The sequence below is a fragment of the Limulus polyphemus genome, unplaced genomic scaffold (genome assembly GCF_000517525.1).
Source record: "Limulus polyphemus unplaced genomic scaffold, Limulus_polyphemus-2.1.2 Scaffold863, whole genome shotgun sequence".
Classification (NCBI taxonomy): domain Eukaryota; kingdom Metazoa; phylum Arthropoda; class Merostomata; order Xiphosura; family Limulidae; genus Limulus; species Limulus polyphemus.
The window spans coordinates 26,282-47,348 of NW_013666473.1; the positions used below are offsets into that span (position 1 = coordinate 26,282).

At 34.3% G+C, this 21,067-nt stretch overlaps 1 protein-coding gene across 2 annotated transcripts in view; it reads left to right on the plus strand.

Annotated features, from left to right (window-relative positions):
• The window catches only part of LOC106460920 (palmitoyltransferase ZDHHC17-like), a 57,181-nt gene that overhangs the window by 25,709 nt on the left and 10,405 nt on the right, over positions 1-21,067 (plus strand). For both annotated transcript variants that reach the window (XM_013920677.2, XM_022387721.1), the window contains exons 9-12: positions 9,618-9,742; positions 10,643-10,799; positions 11,700-11,783; positions 18,081-18,232. In XM_013920677.2, coding sequence (XP_013776131.2) covers positions 9,618-9,742; positions 10,643-10,799; positions 11,700-11,783; positions 18,081-18,232 — 518 coding nt within the window. The remainder of the gene's footprint in view (positions 1-9,617; positions 9,743-10,642; positions 10,800-11,699; positions 11,784-18,080; positions 18,233-21,067) is intronic.

Genomic DNA, 21,067 nt, shown 5'->3' on the forward strand with positions numbered 1-21,067 from the left:
ACTACCTTATAGGGTCAGGTTCTGTGGGGGTCTCATTTCAGAAGGTTTGTGTCAGTATGGGACACATTCACCACAGATCAGTGTGTCATTCAAGTTCTCAGGAATGGATTGGTAATTTAGTTCATGCCTCCTCCTTTGTCTCTCATACCAGTTGGCTTTCCACTCCCAAAGGACCCTCTTACTTCCAACTGTCAAACACACAAGCCATCCAGCATCTCCTACACAAAGAAGCATCTGCTCGATATGTTTTTTGCCAAATAGTCATTTTCACTCATTGGGCATTCACATTCACCATTACATAGATGAATGGCTTCTTCTTGCCCCTTCCCGACATTTAGCAGAACTGCATACTCAGACTCTGTTATCAAAAACTGAGAGAGCTGGGTTTCCCTATCAAAAAGGAGAAGTCTGTTCTTACTCCCACGCAGTACCTCATCCATTTAGGGATGTTTTTAAATTCCAGACTAAGCCAGGCCCACATGAGGGCCCTTCATTGGTCATTACAGTACTAGTGGAACATTTGCACAGATGCACTGGATTCTACAGTGATTCTGTCACATTCCAGTTTGCTGGATCTCTGTTGCTTGTTGAACAGAGACAACACAACAATAGGTGTGGTGTCCCTCTACCACCTCCACAGCCAGTGATACATTTGTTTACAGATGTTTTTCTTTAGGGCTGGGGTGCTTGTATAGCAAATATGGAATTCAAGGGACATTGGACTGTAGGGGAAGCTTCTTTCCACAACATTCTCTCAGGAACTTCTAGAAGTTCAATGTGCTATGAATCAGGGTCTCAAGTTGTTGTGAGTGAAGGTGGTAATGCTTCATTTGCACAATTCTACAGTAATCGCGTACATTTCAAAGCAAGGGGGCACTCATTCCAGATCATTCCATGTTCTATAGGTAATGAATCTAGTGGCCGACCAGTTATTGTGTCCCATCAGAGCTCTTCTTACAGAATGGATGCTTCATCCTCAAGGTTTTTGTTGGATCTGTTCTTGTCTAGGGACATCATAGATCTAGGCTTTCCCCACACACTGGAATATGCAGTTTCCTTCCTTCTGGTCTCCAGTACTTCACTCTCTGGATTTGGGAGTAGATGATCTCAACCAGGATTGGGTGGGTATCTTTATACATTCCCTTCGATTTTAAGGTTCTGGCTCTGATTTGCTCCATACCTTGTCAAGTTATTCTAGTGGCACCATATTGGCAAGGTCAGTCCTGGTTTCCACTCCTCCAGTATTTTCATGAGTGTCAACCTATTCCCCTTCCTCCCTGACCACTCTCTTATGTCAGCTTTGGTCGGGCATTTTTCATCCAGCAGTCGATATTATTTGACTTCATGCCTGGCTTTTATGTGGTCCATTGCATAACATCAGGGATTGACATCTTGAGTGGCATCTTTATTAACCCATTCCATTCAACATTCTTCTTTGAAAGTTTATCAAAGGAAATGGTTTATTTGTCATCAATGGTCTCTCAGACATGGGTTTAACTTTTGTGTCCCACTGTGCAACATCTTACAATTTTTGACACAGTTGTTTGACAAAAGTCTGGCGCATTTATCCATTTCCTTGTAAAAGGTGCCTTATCAGCTACGTTTTGTTTTTCTAAAATAAGAAAGGTTTTTGAGTCCCTCATTTTGTCATTACTTTTGAAATCATTTCGAGTTATCCATCCTCATTGGCCTTTCCAGCTTCCTAATTGGGATATCACAGTGGTTCTCCATGCATTATCATGTCCACCTTTTTAACCTTTGGGGTCATGCTCATTATATCATTTTTCACTTTAAACATATTTTCTTCTGTTATTGGCTCATGGCTGTCGAAGTTTGGGTATGTTTGCACCTCATGTTCGCAGGACACTGTCCCATTCCAACTACATTCTGTTGAATCCAGACAGGTCCTTTATACTTAAAACTGTGGCAGCTAGGGAAGGAGATAAGGCTTTCTCTCCTATTCATGTTCATTCCATTTCCCATTTATATGACTGTTTGGATCTGGATTGTCTTTTATGCCCTATTTGGGCTTTCTGATGTTATGTAGCACGCACTAAGGCATTTCTGGCTCATGTTACTGGTTATTTATCCATTGGGATCCTTTGGTATCATGTGACTTATCCCTAGTCAATTTGACAAGTTTGATTCATCAATTGGTTCAGATAGCTTACTCTGGTCTTTCATTGGAGGAGAGGAGATTTCTTAGGGTTTCATCTCATCAAATTCGACATATATCAATGTCCCTGGCAGCTCAGCTGCATTGCACACTGGAGGAAATTGTGCAAGCTGGTATGTGGACCATACCTAACACCTTTATATTGCACTATATACAAGTCAACCAATGGATTAACGAGATTCCCACTGTCCCTATCTACTATCTAGCGAAACCACAGTGTGACAGAGGTGAGCCATTTCTTTTGTGCTATTCTTTTCCTTTTCAGGCAACTTCTCATCCTTCTCATTTAGATCCCACTTAGTGGTGAGTGTTGCCTGGTCAAGTATGCTTTTACAAATTTGCACTAGCTACTAGTAGACTAATAACTAAATTCCTGGTAGCAACCAGCTCTATGAAGATGGGGTTTTCCATAAGACTGCCTTGGCACTTTTTAGGTAGTGAACAATTGTTATTTATCATATATAATATACAATACTGGATGGTTTTCTTAGATGTTGGTTGGGGTGCCGGTCCAGCCTACGTGAGTGTTAGGATTTTGGTTCGTAAACCCAGGCCGAATGATCTCTGTTTCTTCATGTTGAGTGTTGTGTGAATTGGCTCCATAATTCTGAGTTCGGTTGTTGTATTCTGAGCTTCTTCAGGTTGGGTGGGAAGACTTGTCCAGTTGCAAGTCAATGAGACCAAATTTGAGGTAATGGGTGGGATACAGAAGGGTGTTACAGTTTCCAGTATCGAAAACACCACACTGAAATATAATTTTTATTGACCCAAAAGGATTCCAGTTCTTTGAAAAGTTTTTTGTTAGGTGGAAATGCAGAAGTAAACTGAGATAACATTTAAAATAATGGAATGCAATTATGTGGCAAAACCATGAGATATACACAATTTTTAATACACCACAATATTTCTCAGTAGCAATGTAAGTGTAAATCTTTGCTTTGTTGACTTGGTTGACATGGCAACATGTCATGATGTATGTTCAGCAGCCAGTCAGGCAGAAGTTGACTTGTTGTCCTATTAGCAAATTGAAGTAATATTATTTGGTTTTCATTACATTCTAATGCAGGTCTTAACTCAGGCCAAAATACAGTATTTGGGAGAGAGAAGAAGGGCTTTATTACTTGTTATCAAACTGACATTGGTAAAAGTTGAATTAAACTTATGGGATTGTAAATGACAAAGAAATTGTTAGTGCTTTGTTCAGCTGCACAATTATTTAAAATTTCTTTTAATGGCTGGTTCATAAGCTTTTTTTTTTGTTTGACTAAATGTTTTTTTTATAGCTCAGGTGTTACTGATATTGCTAGATGGTTTTATGCAGCTTTTACTGAATTTTTTGTAAACAGTAGTTTCCGATACATCACCGATATAGCTAATTTTGTTCAGTGCTACCCTCTATATACAAAAAACTTTTTGTATGGCACAAGCCTTGCACTCCAATAATCATCATGGTTCAACTGCATCTTGCATGCAAAATATCATGTGACAACCTTCCACCAATAGGAGTGTGACACACCCACCCTTCTGACGTATGTGACTATCTCTGTTCGATTCTACCAAACTGTCACTTCTCGGTTGGCAGTGCTATCATCAAGACGTTTTTTTGTTTGTGCTCTCTTCTCTCTCTCTTCTTTTTTTTTTATTTCATATGAAGTGGAAATATTTTTCTTTTTCCTACTTCACTTTAACAGTTTTAAGTGATATCTTTATTGTTCTTAATTTTTTTTGGTTTTCACTAAAGTTTATGTTTCCACTTTAAAAGTGATATCATTTATTTGCACCACAATTACACAGGCTTCATGTGATGGTAGTCAATTGAGAAATTGTCAGCTTTAATTCATCTGGAGGTTAGTCGTTATATGAGTTGACCTTCGTAGGGCGTCAAGTTTGGGGGCCCACACATTTTGAATATGGTCCACCGACTTTGGATAGATTTTTGAATATATTTTGATATTAATATTATCATTTGTGATTATTTGGGTTCAATAACATAAATTTAGTTAGATTTGCATATATTTATTGTAAGATTAGTGTTTTAAATTAGAGCTTAGTGATATCCTTCGTACTACAATGTTAGATTAGGCTTAACAACCGTCTTTGTTATTTTTGGCTTACCTGTAATTCATCTTACTGGTCAATCATAAATTCTTCAACACATACCATCTAATAAATTTTTTATTGTCAATACACACTTAATTTTACAATATAATCACTATTTCCTTTTTGTAATTATTTTCATTTTATACTTCTAACAATTAATTTAGTTTGTGAGGACCTCGTGGCCAGGGTTTGCCCAACCTTCTTCTTCCAATATTGCTCACCTTCCTCCTAAAACTTCTGAACCCGTTCGGGACTACAAAGATTTTGACAATTTTTTTTTTACCTATTTATGACTTGTCTTCCCAGGCTTCTACTGCAGAGTCTTCTAGGCCTATCTTACAATATTTCACAATATTTTTTTTCCCATCCTTTTCCAGACATTATGGTTCAGACTGAGCTTTTTGACTCTCTTTTGAGAGAAGGTGCTTGCATGCCTTGCCCTCCATTTTGCCTTAGCTTCCCATCAGGCAGATTTTTTTTTCTTCTTGATTCTCTGCACCTATAATCTCTGTTGCCTGATAACCTGTACCCTAATAACCCTATCCTTTTATCCCTCACCACATTTTCCAGCCATCTTCTTACCTTATTGACTCTCCTACAGGTATTGTCTACCATACATCTCCTTTCTGAGGCATTCCACCTATATCTTGGGGATTTTCATGGGATACCTTCCCCCCATTTTACCTCCATGTTGGGGCAATTGTCATCTTCGGCTCTTTTCCTACACACAGGCTTCTTTGCTGTTAGGATCTAATGGGGTGAGACACTGTCTTGTACCAAGTTCATTTACCGTTCACTTCTAATTGGGAGTTAGGGATGGATCTTTTTCCTTCATCTACTGGTGAGGTGTTTTTTTTGGGGGAGGGGTGCTCCTGTGACTTTAGCATCACGTGGGGTGTCTGTAATGCTGCATTCGATGTTTTCTTCTTTGGTTGCTCATTTGTCTCATTCCGAGCCATTGCAGTTTTTATTCATGTTCCATGTCTGGCACCTTCTCATCATTTATCTGTCCTACCTCTAAGGGTTCCTTCACTTGTCGTGTATTCTCGATGCATATTGGAGTTTTTGTTATCAATCTGTCCCACCTCACTCACTTCTTGGTTCTTTCCCGTTTTACTGTGTTGTCATTTATTACACTCTGGTGGGCAATTTCATATTCTTGTACCCACATTCCTATTTTTCATCCCTTGTGACGCTATCTTAGGTTTGTTCACCATGGGGTCGATCAACACGAGGCTTCAGGATAATGGTATACATCTGAAAGATCTTGCCATGTTGACACCCTGGAACTTATATCAGTCCAATGTGCTTTGATTCACTTTCTTCCTCTTGTCAGGATTCGACTAATCATGATACATTCCGACAATTTGACAGTAGTGGCTTGTATCACTCACCTAGGGGGCACCCTTTCTAGTTCCCTTTGTGTTCGACCTTCGATCTCCCTTTTTGAGCCCACACTTCATGTATATCTCCTGGCATGTTGTGTTCCAAGTGCTTTCAATCTTGTTGTGGATTGCTGTTTCAGTCCTGACACACTTTATTCCATAGAATGGTCTCTCGATCCTCAAAAATTTACGGTGATTCTGCCACCAGTGGAGTACTCCTCAGAGGAATGCATTTGCCTCTTTCCTTGATTCAAGGTTACCTCATTGTGTTTTTGGTCTCTATTTCCTCATCCATTTGCCCTGGCTGTCTATGCATTCAGACAAGATTGGAACCAGTTTATACCTTTATTTTTCTCATCTCATCTATCATCTTCCCCAGGTGATTTCGTTTATTCATGCCACTCGGTGTCAGGTCTTTCTGATTACTCCTTCCTAGCTGGAACAAATCTGGTTTTCTTATCTGCTTCAGTTCAATTTGTTCTTTTTGTTCTGAATCAATTTTTCCTCACCTACATTTTAGTGGCTCATGTGGAATGTTCTTCCTTTCATCTTTTTCATTTCCTTCCATCTCCCACCTTTATTCCTGGTCAGATCCAGGTGGCCTTCTATGTTCCATACATCCTCTTGGTTGCTTCATTGCCTTCAAGGCTTCTTTCTGTTGGTTCCCTTTTCCGTAGTTTCATTCTCTGGCACCACTCCTCTGTTCATGATTTTTTTTCTTCCTCCTTTACCAATTGAATTTGGCTTTTGATTTGATTGGCTTTTTCTTCCTTCTTTCTTTCTTCTCGTAATCAATTTCTGATGTCTTCATTCCAATCAGGCACCTTACTTTTTACCTGCATCTCACCCCTGTTGTATGTTGGAGGCACTTCTTCCGTTCAGCAATGGGACTACACCTCGTATGTTTATCTCCCATTATCTGCTTTGGGTAGCTGTTTCTTTCACATCGGAGTACTGTCTTCCACCTGTCGCTATCCTTCACTCTTCGATGAGACTGTAATTGTATAAGTTACCTTTTTCTGTATTTACCTTATATTTTACAGGGGCATGTCCCTTTTTTTCTTCAAGGATCCCTTTTTTTGGTGAATATTGCCTGTCTAGGTGTACTTAAACTAGTCCAATCTGCATTGTATAGCCATGATGGCTTAACAATTGTAATTTCCATAGCCCATTATGGATCATACTCACCCATGGACTTCATAGGTTAAAGCAGAAGGGGATAGCTGCCCATCCCTGTCATTCCTTAGATTGAATAAATCAGGAGTGGTCTGCTTTTAAAAATATGGTTTTTGTGGTCACCTGTTGCACTGTCTCCAGTGTTGACATTCCTCCAGGCTCTCCACTGCATTTTCTTCCCTCATTTTTTCTTCCAGTGGAGTATGGGAGTCCTTACCATTTTCCAGTTTCAAGCCACTGGGGTGGTGGACCATGGAGGCATCCTCCTGAATGTGATAGTAATACACGATAGATACAAACAATAATGAATCCATTCAGTTGAGAGAAGGGTAGTGGTGTTTTGCTGGTGTAGATGACAAGATGTCCTCCAATCTGACACTTGATCTTTGAATGGGTCTATCCCAGGGATGTTGTAGCTTTGGAGTGAGTCATTAAAATTGCAGTTCACCCCTTCGATTAAGATCCCTCTTCCTACCCCTACATGGATGTCAGTTCCTAGTGGGTGGGTTTTGGATTCAGAGCAGGACCAATCGACATAAGTCATCACACATGTATTACTGGTGTGTCTGTTCCCTCACTCAGTTTGTCTCATGTTTATTGCTGACATATTGTGGATCACGGTGGCCGAACATGTAGGTTGCTATGGTTCTTCCTTTTGCACTACCCCTCGAAGAGTTACATATACCGAGGATGATACTGTGCTGGGAGTGGTTCCTATCTGATTGGTTTTGAGTGGGGTGTTGCACAATACAGGGACATCTTTATTATTCCAATTGTCTGGATGTTGGGTTCTCAAATCGGTAATTTATTATCAATTTGCTCACATGTGCCCTGTTCACAGATTGGTGGGCAGGATATTTCCAACTGGTCTGCTTGAGGTGTAGAAGGTATGATCCTCTTTCCTTCCCCCACCTGATAGCTGGGTTTAGGACTGCAGTTGAGTTGCCACCAGTATTATCCTCTTTCCTACCCCCACATTCTGATGGTATGATCCTCATTCTACCCCCAAATGGAGGTTGGTTCCCAGTGGCTTGGTTTTGGATGCAGTTGATTTGCCGAGTACAGTCCACCGTGCTCTAGCCACTCTACATCTTGGGGCACATCCTTTTTACTCTCACCCACATTACTGTCTGTAGAGATTTACTTCTCTGATGTTTCTTTGAAGGGTTTGAGATTCCGATATAAGTTGGTTTGGATCCCTATCCAACCATTTTTCTCTCCCTTTTGGATGTGCTCCTACCATTTTCCCCCAATGGCTGTGACACCTTTCCACACTGGCATAGAGTATATATGGTACAGAAGTGGTGTGGTCTCCCACATATGGTCCTCTACTACAAGGATCTCACTTTCAGGGTTATTCTTCTGATGCTTTTGAAGGATGATTCTTTGTATCCCTTGCACTTGTCCCTCCACCTATTCAATGTGGGATTCTAGCTATATCTGTAAGAAGTAGTAATTTACTGTATTGGAAGTTATAATTTTCCTATACTGAAAATGCATTTCCGTTAGGTAATTACCTCCTCCCACCCTTTCTCCCCACTAAAAGCCAGTTCCTCCATTTTCTGCCAAAACTCAAAGTGATAATTTGGTAGAATTGAATAGAGGGAGTCACATGAATCAGGAGGGTGTGTCACACTCCTACTGGTGGAGGGTGTGTCACACTCCTACTGGTGGAGGGTTGTTGTCGATGATAATTTGCATGCGAGATGCAGTTGAACAATGATGATCATGGGGAATATGGGAGTGCAAGGCTTGTGGCATATGAAAAAATGTTTTCGTATAGAGAGCAGCACTGAATGAGAATAGCTATATCTGTGAGAGTATGTTCGTACCTATCGGAAATACATTTTCAGTATAAAAAAATTATAACTTTTAAGAGGTACCCATTTGCCCCTAGTGGCTCAGCAGTAAGTCTGAAGGCTTAAAAATGCTAAAAAACAAGGCTTCAATACTTATGATAGGCACAGCACAGATGGTCCATTGTGCTTTGGTGCTTAAGAACAAACAAATAGGTATCCACTTAATTATGGAACATATATATAAAATTTTGAAATAGCTATTTTCACTGAAATATATCTATATTCCCACAAGTAGCTGTTTCAAAACTATATATAGAATATAAAGGTCCTTGAAAATCACAGTTTGGTCCTTGAATGTTGCTTTCATTATCTATGCAAACAATGTCTAAGGTTATTGTTGAGATATTTTCACTGACAGTGACTAATATTGTTGATATAATTTCACTCACAGTTTCTAAGGTCATTGTTAATATAGTTTCAATGACAATCTCAAGGTTATTGTTGATGTAGTTTTACTGACAATATATAAGGTTGTTGTTGATAACTGGTGTTTCTGCTTAGTTAGATTTGCTTGAAACCTGTTCAGAAGTTTTATTGTGTTATTTCTACTTTGTTAGGGTTGCTCAACAACCTTTTGAGAAGTTTTGTTCTGAAAAAATTATTAATTAGCACAAAATAAGCCTAATGAGAGTTTTGATTTGTAGATATTGGAAAGTATGGATAGGACTATACCCACGGTTTTACTACTTACTATAGAAATCTGAAAGAACTTTTGTATTTCATAATTACGTTTTCCTTTCATTTTAGATGTTCAATGTTTACCTATACAAAAAGGCTAAAGACAAATGAATTATCCATTTGTTTGCAGTTGGAAAATTGTTTTGAGGATCAAGGATTTTTATTTATTTTGTTTTTTTTCTTTTCATAAAGAGGGTTTATATTACAGGGGAAATGGTATTATTATCCTTAATCATATATCAGATGTTGGGTATTTTTGGATAACCTCGTTATTCATGTCTGTGACCTTTTTGCTATTCTATTGCTTCTGGAAGTCCTGGAGAGCAGACCCGGGACTTATTCATTCAGATATGCAGGAGAAGGAAAGGGTAAGGTGTACAAATATAGATTTTTTAAAAAACTTTTCATTATAAAGAAAAGGGGACATAAGATGCTAAAATTTGATTACTAACAATGAACCATCATGTTATTTGATCTAGAAATAATCATTTATATTCTAAATCATCTGAACATTTAATTTTTTTAAGTTTGGTTGATAATTTTATAGTTATTAGGGTATTTCTCTATGTGCCATATCTAAACAGTATGTTGGTGACCATGGTCTTCCACAGATCTCATCTCTTTGAGGCACAAAGAACTTCTAATGTTGATACATTCACCTATTTAGATAAACTCTTGACATAAGTCAATCTCTGTCTTCCACAGTCTCTCCTACCTTCAGTCTTTCCAGTTACGATCAGATATTTCAATTTCTTCTTTCCTCATAACATATCCAAGAAACTCCAACTATCTTTTTCTGATAGTCAACAGCCTCCTCTCCTGCAGCCTGCTCTTAACAAAATATCTTCACTTGAGGTATGACTTGTCCAACATACCTTCAAGGTGCACCTTAAGAACTACAGCTCAATTTCTTCAGTTCTCTTTTCCATCATTCTGATGAATATGTGAGAATTGGTAAAACATAACAATCCAGAACTCTTAATTTCATCCCCATAAAATTTACTATTTGTCAGTATCTTTTTGATTAACAGAAATGTGTCTTTTGCCATCCGTATTCTCCATTTTATTTCATGATCACATTTACCATCTGATGTTATCCAGTTTCCCAGGTATACAAAGACAAAAAAAATAGTTTTCAGTATTTCTTACTTACAAAATAATAAAATAAGTGTAATTAGCATTGTAGACTAATTGATAAATACTTTATGAACTAGTTATAGGTAAAACATATGAATGTTTTTGTAAATCAGTTTTGATTTAATTATTAGACCATCATAGAGCTGGCTGAAAGGGATGGCTTTGATCCTCAGTGGTTCTGTAGCACGTGTTTAATACGTCGACCACTTCGTTCCAAACATTGTTCAATATGTAATCGTTGTATAGCTAGGTTTGACCATCACTGTCCTTGGGTTGGAAACTGTATAGGTAAGTTACAGAAAATAAAACATTCTTAAAGGTTTCTCTATAACTTTCTGTCCAAGTTTATGTTTTAAGTTGAGACTCTATTGCTATGCTGAGAATGGGTATTATCTAGGGTAAATTTCAATTTTTCATTAAGTTCTCAGAAAGTACCACTTTCATGACTATTTGTAATTTAACTGACATATTTTGACCACCTTGAAACAACCACACACACACACAGTGGCCTACTGCAGTAGAAATTTAAGCTTGTTTTAATGTATAAAATAAATTCACTGTAAAAGAATAAATATAAAGAGGTAATTCATTCTGTAAACCAGACATTTTGGTCTTGTCAGACTTTTTTTTTTCTATCTAAAAAAATATGCTGATGGCCAATAATGTTAATTTTGTATTTTTGTCCTTAAATTGTAATTTCTCTGGATAATACTTATGAATTGAACAGTGTACTCCAGTAGGGTAACTTCAGTGATCTAAAGAACTCTTGTTACTGGCTTTCTTTCATAAAATCTGTATGTTATATGTTGTCTTTATGCACACATTCAAAGTTGAAAGGTTATATATATTGTAAACATGTTTTATTTTTTCCAAACATTTTTGAAAAGATTTTTATGTTTGAGGACAATTTATATCAAAGCACTAATTTTGTTTTGAAATACTAACAATTCCATTATGAAAACCTTATTTATTTTTTGTTTGTGTTTGTGAGAGTACTGAAGAAAGACTTCACAATCAGCTTTCTAATTTAAGTTTTTTGATATTTATCTTAAGTCTTGATGATGAAAAAAAAGCAATAATCAATGCTGTGGGTAGTTTAAAAAAACATTTTAAATATATGAGCTCCAGTTTTTAGTTAGATCTTCAGCCACATTTCGTAACATTTTTCATATCTTTTTAATAATCTAGGGTCAGGAAATCATCGATACTTTGTTGGCTATTTATTTTTTCTCTTGATCATGATTTGCTGGTGCCTTTATGGATGTTTTTCATGTAAGTAATTATGAGTGATTCTGTTATCACGATCTAAAATGAGCTTTCTATGTGATTTTTTTTCAGACATTTTGCATTAGGTAATTTATGAAAATATGTAAATTTACTGAATTGTTTTTCAGTACCTGAACAGTACTTTTATATGTCAAATGTACCTAAAATACCTAAACTTTTAACAGTTGATTTTGCTAAAAAAATTATAGTAAGAGACAAATCTACTTTTACATTATATCTGAAAATCTCTAAGACCAAAACAACTGAAAAAACAAACCAAACATTAACATTAAAGGGTGTCTATGTAATGAAGCATTGCGTCGTAACCATGTGATTATTAAATATATATTATTTTTTGTAATTCTTGCTCTGCTTGTAATTAATCTTGATTTTGACCCTAAAGTTTCATTTTGTTAAGCTTTAGTGTAGTAACTAACTTAGGCTTACGTTTAGACATTGGTGTAATTGTTTTTGTTGGTGGGTGTGTTCTTTTGGATCATTCTGTAAAAAAGTAATGCAAAGTCCAATCCAATTAATAATAAGTTCACAATAGACACTGAAGCAACAATTTTACTTATTTGTTACATTTCCTGGTACATATGGCACTTTCTTATATACCTAATACTTCATTAAAATGCAAGTTCAATATTCACATTGCTGAAGTAAGAGACAAACTGACTAGAAAACTTGTTAACTCAATAATAAATCCACTTTTACATTCTCTAACCAGTCATCATCCACTCTAACTTAACTCACATTTTAAACAGTTAAACTCATTTCTTAAACTTTTAAGAAGATTCTAGATGTTAAGCCACATGATGTACATGTGTCTTAAAACCTTTCTCTGACCAAAAAGAAAGAAAAGAAAAAGAATTAACAAAACCTAGCCTGCAACACTCCTCCCACCCTAGATGGTGAAGTATCTTGAACAATCCTGTTACACAATGAAAATAACAGCACATTAAACTTAAATTGCCATAATTAACAATAAAGCAACTATTGACAAATAGCAACATTAGAAGTCATAGATATAGACATTATAATTAATAAGTCATTAATTAAATATGTGAAACAAAGTACAACAAAACTTTTGATTAATCTTTTCTATAGTGATATTTCAAGTTTTTATGAGGGCAAAATGATATCAAGTTTTGAAAAATTCTGCGATATATCCCTCAAATTACATTCAAAATATAATTATAACTGAAATGATAACATTAAATTTCATTTTGATTTAACATTTGTTTTGGATATAGCAATTAAAAAAAATTTGAAACTACTAGCTATAATTTTCAGCTTTTGCCTCCTGTTGTAATTCTTATTGAGATGATAAAAATTTTTAAATTTCCTATCTGAGCAGATGCAACTCACCAGTTAGCTCAAACAGCTTTAAAACAGTGAATTTTTTAACTGTAAAAATTCAGCTTTCTGCAAGTTTTGTTTTACAAGTTTCTGGAGCTAGTAAAATTGTAAATATATCTGAAAACTGAGATTATTTTATTTTTTGCAAACTATTTGCTATAGAGCTCCCTTCCTACTTTGTGTAGATGCATTAAATTGCAAAGCAGTTTTTTCTTTTCTACAGAATTTTGTCTGTAGTTCTTGTAGGTTAGTAATGGTTTTCTATTAGTTCTGTACCACAGAAAGGTAATAAATTCACTTAATGAGTTTCCCTCCATGTATATTTATTTTATTGAAGTAATTATGTTTACAGTTAATTTTTTGTTTGCAAGAACTCACGAGGGTTGTAACTTTAAGGCATCATGAATGCAAGCATTATATTTAGCCACTCGGGTGAAGGTGGAGACTGTGAGGGAGCGTTGACTTTTTTGAACACATGCACATAAGTTTGTAAAAGGAGAGCATAGATAAGTTTTATGTATAAAATAGGTTAAGATAAATACAACCTATTTATGTTAGCTTTAACGCTTTATGTGTTTTTTTAATTAACCGTTTCTTTAAACAAAGGAGCCTAGTGCATGGTGTCATTAACCATACTATAGTATATCTATAGCTTTCAGGTCAAAAGTTACATGGGTCATGCATAAAAATGTAGTAAACAGCTATGTTAGGAAGTAGTTTTTATTGTAATATGAATTATAATTTGACAAAAAAAATCAACTTTATATTTTAAAAAGACATATTTATCATGATATGCGTTTTAAGTGTGTGTGTCTCAGAAATGGTGACATTTATGAGTTATTAATTTCTAATAATGCAAGGTCAGAGGTGGCAGTATATCTGCCACTGGACTTTATAGGGTCAACAAAACAGAATATTTCTTTACCCATTTACTATCCTTAAACCGTCCAGTCACCAAATCTTTTTTGATAGTTGTTTTTTATGCATTTGAGTTTTTCAATGAAATTTTGCAGGTAGGGGAGGTTAATTGGAGTACGGTAGTGTTTTTAAGATCTTTTCTTTCTGTTGTGGTCTTCTTCAGGGAGTTTTTGATGAAGAAGGAGGTGTAACCATTCTGTTTAAAAGACTACGATCTTTTGGCGTTCTGCTTTGATGGATTTCTTATCGCAAATCGTTTCTGCTCTCTTGTTTAGGCATTGGATTATTCCACGTTTTATTGAGGTTGGATGATAGTACTGGAAGAATTAAAGAATCATTTTATATTAACACAATTAATCCTTAACTAAACAGAGATACTGGATGAGAGGTGAGTAACCTGTGGCTACCATTGATTGAATCTACAGGAAATCTCTCCTCCAATCAGAAACAGGGATAAACCAACCAATCGTAACACACACTCCACAATCCACCATAATACTATAAAGACAACTACACCATATACACTGACCCGAAGATGAAAAACGGGAGACTTTCAAAACATCATCCTCTACACTTGTGTTTCTACAACAGGCAGTTGCTGTCCATTCAACAAAGTTTTATCATGTTGAATCTATTGACTTGTGGACTGATTTTTTTATATAATGTACTGTATTTCATCTGGGGTACATGGAGTACTCTCATCTTCAGGAAATTGGTTCCTTGGTTTATTATCATTGGCTGAATCATCACAGTTTTGGATGTAATAACTGTTTTGCACACCACACTTAAAGAAGGAATCTGTCATCTTTCAGAAGCAATTTTTATCTTTTAAAGGATTTTGTCTGCAGTTCTTGGCAATATGCCCTTCCAAGCTGCAACTGAAATGTCTTCCTCGTGGCTTACCTCTTCCATTCTAAGTAAAACATTTGTCTTATTAATACATTGAGTACTTCTAGATAGAGTTGATGTTTCTAAACTATTGGATCTGATAATCTTATTATTTCTGGATGGTGTCTTAATTGATTCAGGTTTCATCACCAACTGAACCTAATTCATATATCCTCATTCGCTATGGCATCCAGGAATTTGTTCTGTGCAAATGAATCTATCATTTCATGTGGAGCATTTGAATAAAATAACTGTGCAAGTCTTTCCAAATCTTCCTCAACTTCAGTTGAGGCTTTTTCTTTTATCCCTACTGTGTTCCAAAAATTTGCTTTAGAAGCTTCCTTACAATGTGTTCTCTAAGTGTTATGGCTCTCTGTTGGAAGGTTGCTTAATGTTATTAAAACTATTTTTTTAAATGTGAATCAAAATAAATACATTGTTGTTTTCTACTCCATCTATTCACCTTAGAAATTATTTAAACCTGTGCCTAATATGCCTTCCATGGTACCTTTCCATTGTAATCTGTTAATTTCTAGATTGGGCAGTGTTTTGAACTTGTCTACTAAACTTCATCACTTAATGAAGTAGTGGTATAGGTGAAGTAATCCAGCACCTGCAGTCACAGGTGGCAGAATGGTAGTGGTAAGAGATGTAAATCAGGTTGGTTCTATACCACATTGCATAGTTAAAAGTGTTTTAGGTCGAAGTTCTTGAGCTGATGTGGCTGGTGTGATCCTTGCATTTGCCTGTTCAATTTATAGATGTTTCATCTTGGAATTGATGTGTTTGTTTTTGCCTCTTTGATGTCTTTGTATACAACCTACAGCTTCTTCAGTCTTGTTGTTATAATCCTTCTGTACATCTACTATGTCTTTTTCAACATCAATCTGTACATTTTCTATGGCTTCTTTGATCATAATGATTTTTGTTTCTGATTCTCCTGGAAATCTTATGTCTTATTCTTGTAATTACTTTCTTAACTCTCTGTCTCTTCCAATTTTCTGTTTATTTTGTCATCTTTTAATTTTATGATTCATGCTTTTTGGTGTTCTTTCATTTTTGTCTTTTTTTCTTGATCATCTTTTAATATTCTGTCACTTTCTTCATGATTGTCTTCCAACTGTTTCATCATTTCCATCAATCACATTTTTATCTTACTTTGAGCATGTGTCATTATTTTGAAGTTGGGTTTTCATTTTTTATTTTTACTAAAATAATCCCACTTCTGACACGAATGTTGAAATGGTTTATATTGTTGAATGGGATCTTTTGGATTATGTGTGTAAATAATGAAAAGTCCAGTCTACTTAATGATAAGAAAAGTGTTTTATTTTTTGTACTTCAAATTATAAAAGTTAGATTTAATAATGTTTATTGATAGGCCTATGTTTACACTTGCAGTAACTGCTAACCAACAATTTTACTCACCTGCTGTCTTCTGGTACAAGCACAGTACTGTCTTGTATCTCTAAAACTTTGTTAAAACACAAACTCTGTGTTTACAACATTGAAGTAACAGAAGAACTGACTAGCAAATTTGCTAACTCAGTAATCATTCATCACTGTAATACATTCAATAATCATTTGTTATCTACTTTAAACTAACTTGTATGTTATACTGTTCAAATACTTTTGTAAACTTTCAAGAAGGTTCCAGACTTTAAATCCCATACTCATTATTGAAATTAAAGCTCCCTCTATACAGAAAAGCAAACAAACAGTACAAATGTCTAAATTAAACAATTGAAGTCTACAACAATATAGTTTGTTTGTACTTGAATCAAATAAGCTCAATGATGTAATGCTTCATTTTGATTTATATTAGTTTGACAACTTTTTACCTACTTGTTTTTAGAAGTTATTGATAATGATCTTATTAATTATTTTTTCACTAGAGAAAGAGGTTTTGTGTATTTCATATGGGTAAAATTTTGGCAATTAGCTGGATAAGTTTTTCCATACAAAACTGTATGACTACACAATTTTTTTTAATAAAACCAAGAAAAAAGTAGTTCAAATTGGAACGTTGAGTTATTTTTACACTTTGAATAGACAAATGTATGCTTGGCTTAATTTGAAAATTTCATTAAATAGGATTTTCTTTAGTTGTAAAAGAAGTTTTAGATAATCATACCACTAAAAAGATCTTAAATATAGTCTTAAAATGATAGAAAAATATATATATATATACCTAATTTATGAATCCTAAGTATTAACAAAAAATTTCAAAAATCAAGGCTTGATTTTCCCCTTGCCAGTCTATTGTTGTTGGTTATTAAATTTTTCTTAGTGTTTTCTGTTCAGTTCCAAATAGAATAGTTTTCTCTTTTATTGTTCATTGTCAAACAGACAAATTCTTAATTATTTTCTCTTTCTAAGTACAAACTTAATTTTAAAACTTGAGTTTTTATTGTTATTTCTTAGCTATAAAGTTTATTTGTTTTTATCTTTTATGTGTAGTCAGTTTTTCCAGTTATTTTTTTACATTCAAGCACCATTAAAGAAAAATGAATTAACTTTCTTGCAGAGCTCTATCATAATGCCCAGCTTGTGTAATTCGTCTGGATGTTTACTTTGACTCTTATTTAGCTACAACCAAGTATAATTTAGTTATGCTAATAATAACTAGATATCTTTCTAGACTAAATTTACTACAATTGCTCAGTGTTCAAGCACTGAGTACTGAATTTACAGAAAAATAACTCTTGATTTCCTTTTTTTCAAAGAAATTATTAGTGTGAAATTAAGGAGTAATCAGAATAACTACTTGATACTCTTCTTAGTAGTATAATTGTTTTGCTGTGCTTTAATTAGTCTTTGTCAACTTTAATGTCTGATTGCCTTCAGTGATATTATTTGGATAATATCTAGTGATAGCAGATTAACACATTGGAAGTATTTTTCCATTTTAACCCCCATGAGATTTGAAAATATTCATAAAATAAAATGAATTTTCTAGGTTTTTTTTTCTCTCTCTCTTGCGCTCTCTCTAATTGTGTAGTTTCTTTTTTATCAGAGGTTCTAGTTCTTCTTGTAGCTATTTCGTAGAATTTTTACTTCTTTGCATGATGTGACTCATATATATGAAAAGTTAATTTACTCTATCTTATGGGATTATTTTATCTTTTGTTTCAGACTGGAGCTCCTCAGTATCCTGGTACAACGTCAGTTTCTCGAACTATCTGTGGCAGATCTCCTCACTCAGTGGCTGGGTATTTTGGATAGCATCTAACGCTTTACTACACTGTGTTTGGGTAGCTTGCCTTTTAGTTTGCCAATTGTACCAGGTATGACCTTATGAGAATTTAAATATATTTGTATTATAAATACTGGAGGAATTTCATACACTAAAAATAGGGATTATAAAAACTTTATTGGCTGTAGCTAAGGTTAATTGTAGTAAAAAAAAAAAAACTGTATGAAGAAATACGTTATCATGAAACTGTGCCGATAAAAGGAATTATTGTGGTTAAAATATGTAAGTACTGATATGTTGACAGAAAAAAAAGAAAATACACATTCAGATGGTTTGGATTATTATATTATTCCTTATATACTTGGCTTATCAACCATGATAAAAAGAATGTGGCAAGGAATAAAAAATGTATTAGACTTCCAATTGTGGACAAGTTTATCTTTTAACAGGAAAAAAGTTGAATGCAATTCTACAGAATACATTTAAACTAATTACAGTTGAGAAAGAAGTAGTTTATAGTGTAGAATGTATGAACTGTAATAGTCTTTATAAAAGTAAGACTTGTAGAAAGTTGAGTACAAGTATACCAGAAAATGGATGTGCTTCCAACACTTGTCTACCAACTGATTCATCTGGTGGAAAGTTTTGTAATAAACATTAAAATTTGTTAATACCAAAAAACATCTTTCCGGATGCTTTGGAATTGCTCCAAATTCCATCATCGGCATTAAAACCTCAAAAAAAGTTGGTTCACAATATTCTAACTGCAAAAAAACATTAGCTGTTAAGCAAGTAGTTTTTATACAATGAAAAATTTAAAAAAGAACAGATTTAAATGGTAAAAGTATACTGGAACGTGCGATAAAACGTGTGCCATTTGTGTAATAACATTAAGAGAAATCATAATGAAGAAAACTTAAATATAAGTATAAGCATTGCATCTTTAATATAATAATAATAATGATAGTAACCAAATAGTAATCTGGAGTTGATTAAATTAATGACAACAGGAATGAGTTGATGTTATTATTTAGTGATGAGTGATCATTGAAAATGGAAAGCCTTCTTTAATATAGAGTTCATAATCTGTGGCTACAGGGTTGAGAATTTTAAAGTTTTCAAGAAGTATGCAGTTGGATACAAGACTCAGGTGGATTAGTTAGCATATATCTGCTTGTTGCTGAAATTCCCATGTGCTTGTTTGCACGTATTTGTAGGTGACGTGTAGTTTTACCAATATAGGTAGCTTTACAGCTACCACAAGTGTATTTATATATAACTCACAGGGAGTGCATGGGAATGGGTAGTCTCTTTGGTTTAAAAAAGTTTTTAATTCTAAATGATGACTTAAATACTAAACATAGCTTAACCCTTTCAAGATAAGTCATAGGAGATAGGCCATGTCATCTCGTTTGTTGACTTGCACTCAAAATTTTATTGAACTACTATTTCATGAATTTATGTCAATTAGTTTGGTTTCAAACTGTAGATTATAATTCAAATTTTAGAACTATACATTACAAAATTTGTTAATTTAAAAGTAAATATTAGAAAAAACAGATAAACATTGATTTTTGTGTGTCACGTATTATGTTGAATGCAGAACTGGTTCAAATTAGATGTTTGTGAAGTCAAAATACTAAGTCTATAGTTTCATATGAATTAGAAACTCAAATTACAGATACTGACAAGCTAGAATATAAAATAAGAAGATATTATCTTTTCTGTTTGCTAAGATATTGCTTACGTAATAAATCAAACATAGTGGAACCCTTCTCACCTCCTTCCATTTTTATATACACTTACTTCTGTATATGACATGAATAACAAATTGGAAGCTCAGAATGTCCCCTTAATGGTTTTCTTAGCCTTTCTAATGTACCTAGCATCATTTCTTTCTTTTAAACCAAGATTTCAATGAAGTAGGTTGTGTCTTTAGTCTGCTTGAAATTTCATATTTTTCCTACCCAAATACAGCTTAGTTACTAAGCTTGATAAATTATAATACAATTCTATGTTATTGATGTAGTAATTTATGATTTTTTAGTTATTCAAAAGTATATATAAAACAAAAACGAAAAATTGTTTGATGTCCTCCATGTGCAAAATTTTTAAAGGCTTAGCAACCTGCAGCAACAGAGTACAAAGATCGTAACTAGAAGAGATAACTGTTTGCTTTAATTCTTTATTTACTGTTCTGTGTTATAAGATAAATAACTTTAAGAAGTTATTTCAAAATAGCAATAATCTATATACATATATAATGTATAATAATTGAAATGTGACTGTATTTTACAAAATACTAGTCGAGTAAAACACAGCCAAGACAAGTTACTTTGTACAGACCAAAGGTCACCTTTATGTTATTTGATACGATAACATGAGTGCACATGAGCCGTGTCATTGTAACTTCTGTATTTTTAGCCAGGCAAGGGTGAAAGGTCAATATAATAAAAATAATAAATATATATAAATGTATAATGTTATGAATTTAAGCTATTTCATCTAAACATTTATGTTTTTGTGTTATAATTTGTGTTTATTCTAGAATGAAAGAGGCATAACTTGTTTTTTTCCTAATTTTTTTTATGGTGGTTGTGAGTTTGGTCAAATTTCCCGAACCTGTACAGAGATTAATTACTGAAAATAACGGATAAAATATAGTTTTTTTTTCTTAAGAAATGTTTGATAACTATCTAGACATTATGGAGATTTTGCATGTGCAATTTCAAAATTTTCTGATGCATAAAAGTATTTTTAATCTTAAAATTACTTTGCATGATATATAGGCAAGATGTGAAAAGAAAAAGAAGGAACGAGAGGAACATTGCTTTCCAAACCTTAAGACTTGATAAGAAAAATTAGATATTTTGCATATGAAAACATTGTAATATTTACTGATAAACTGCCAAATTTCATTAACATT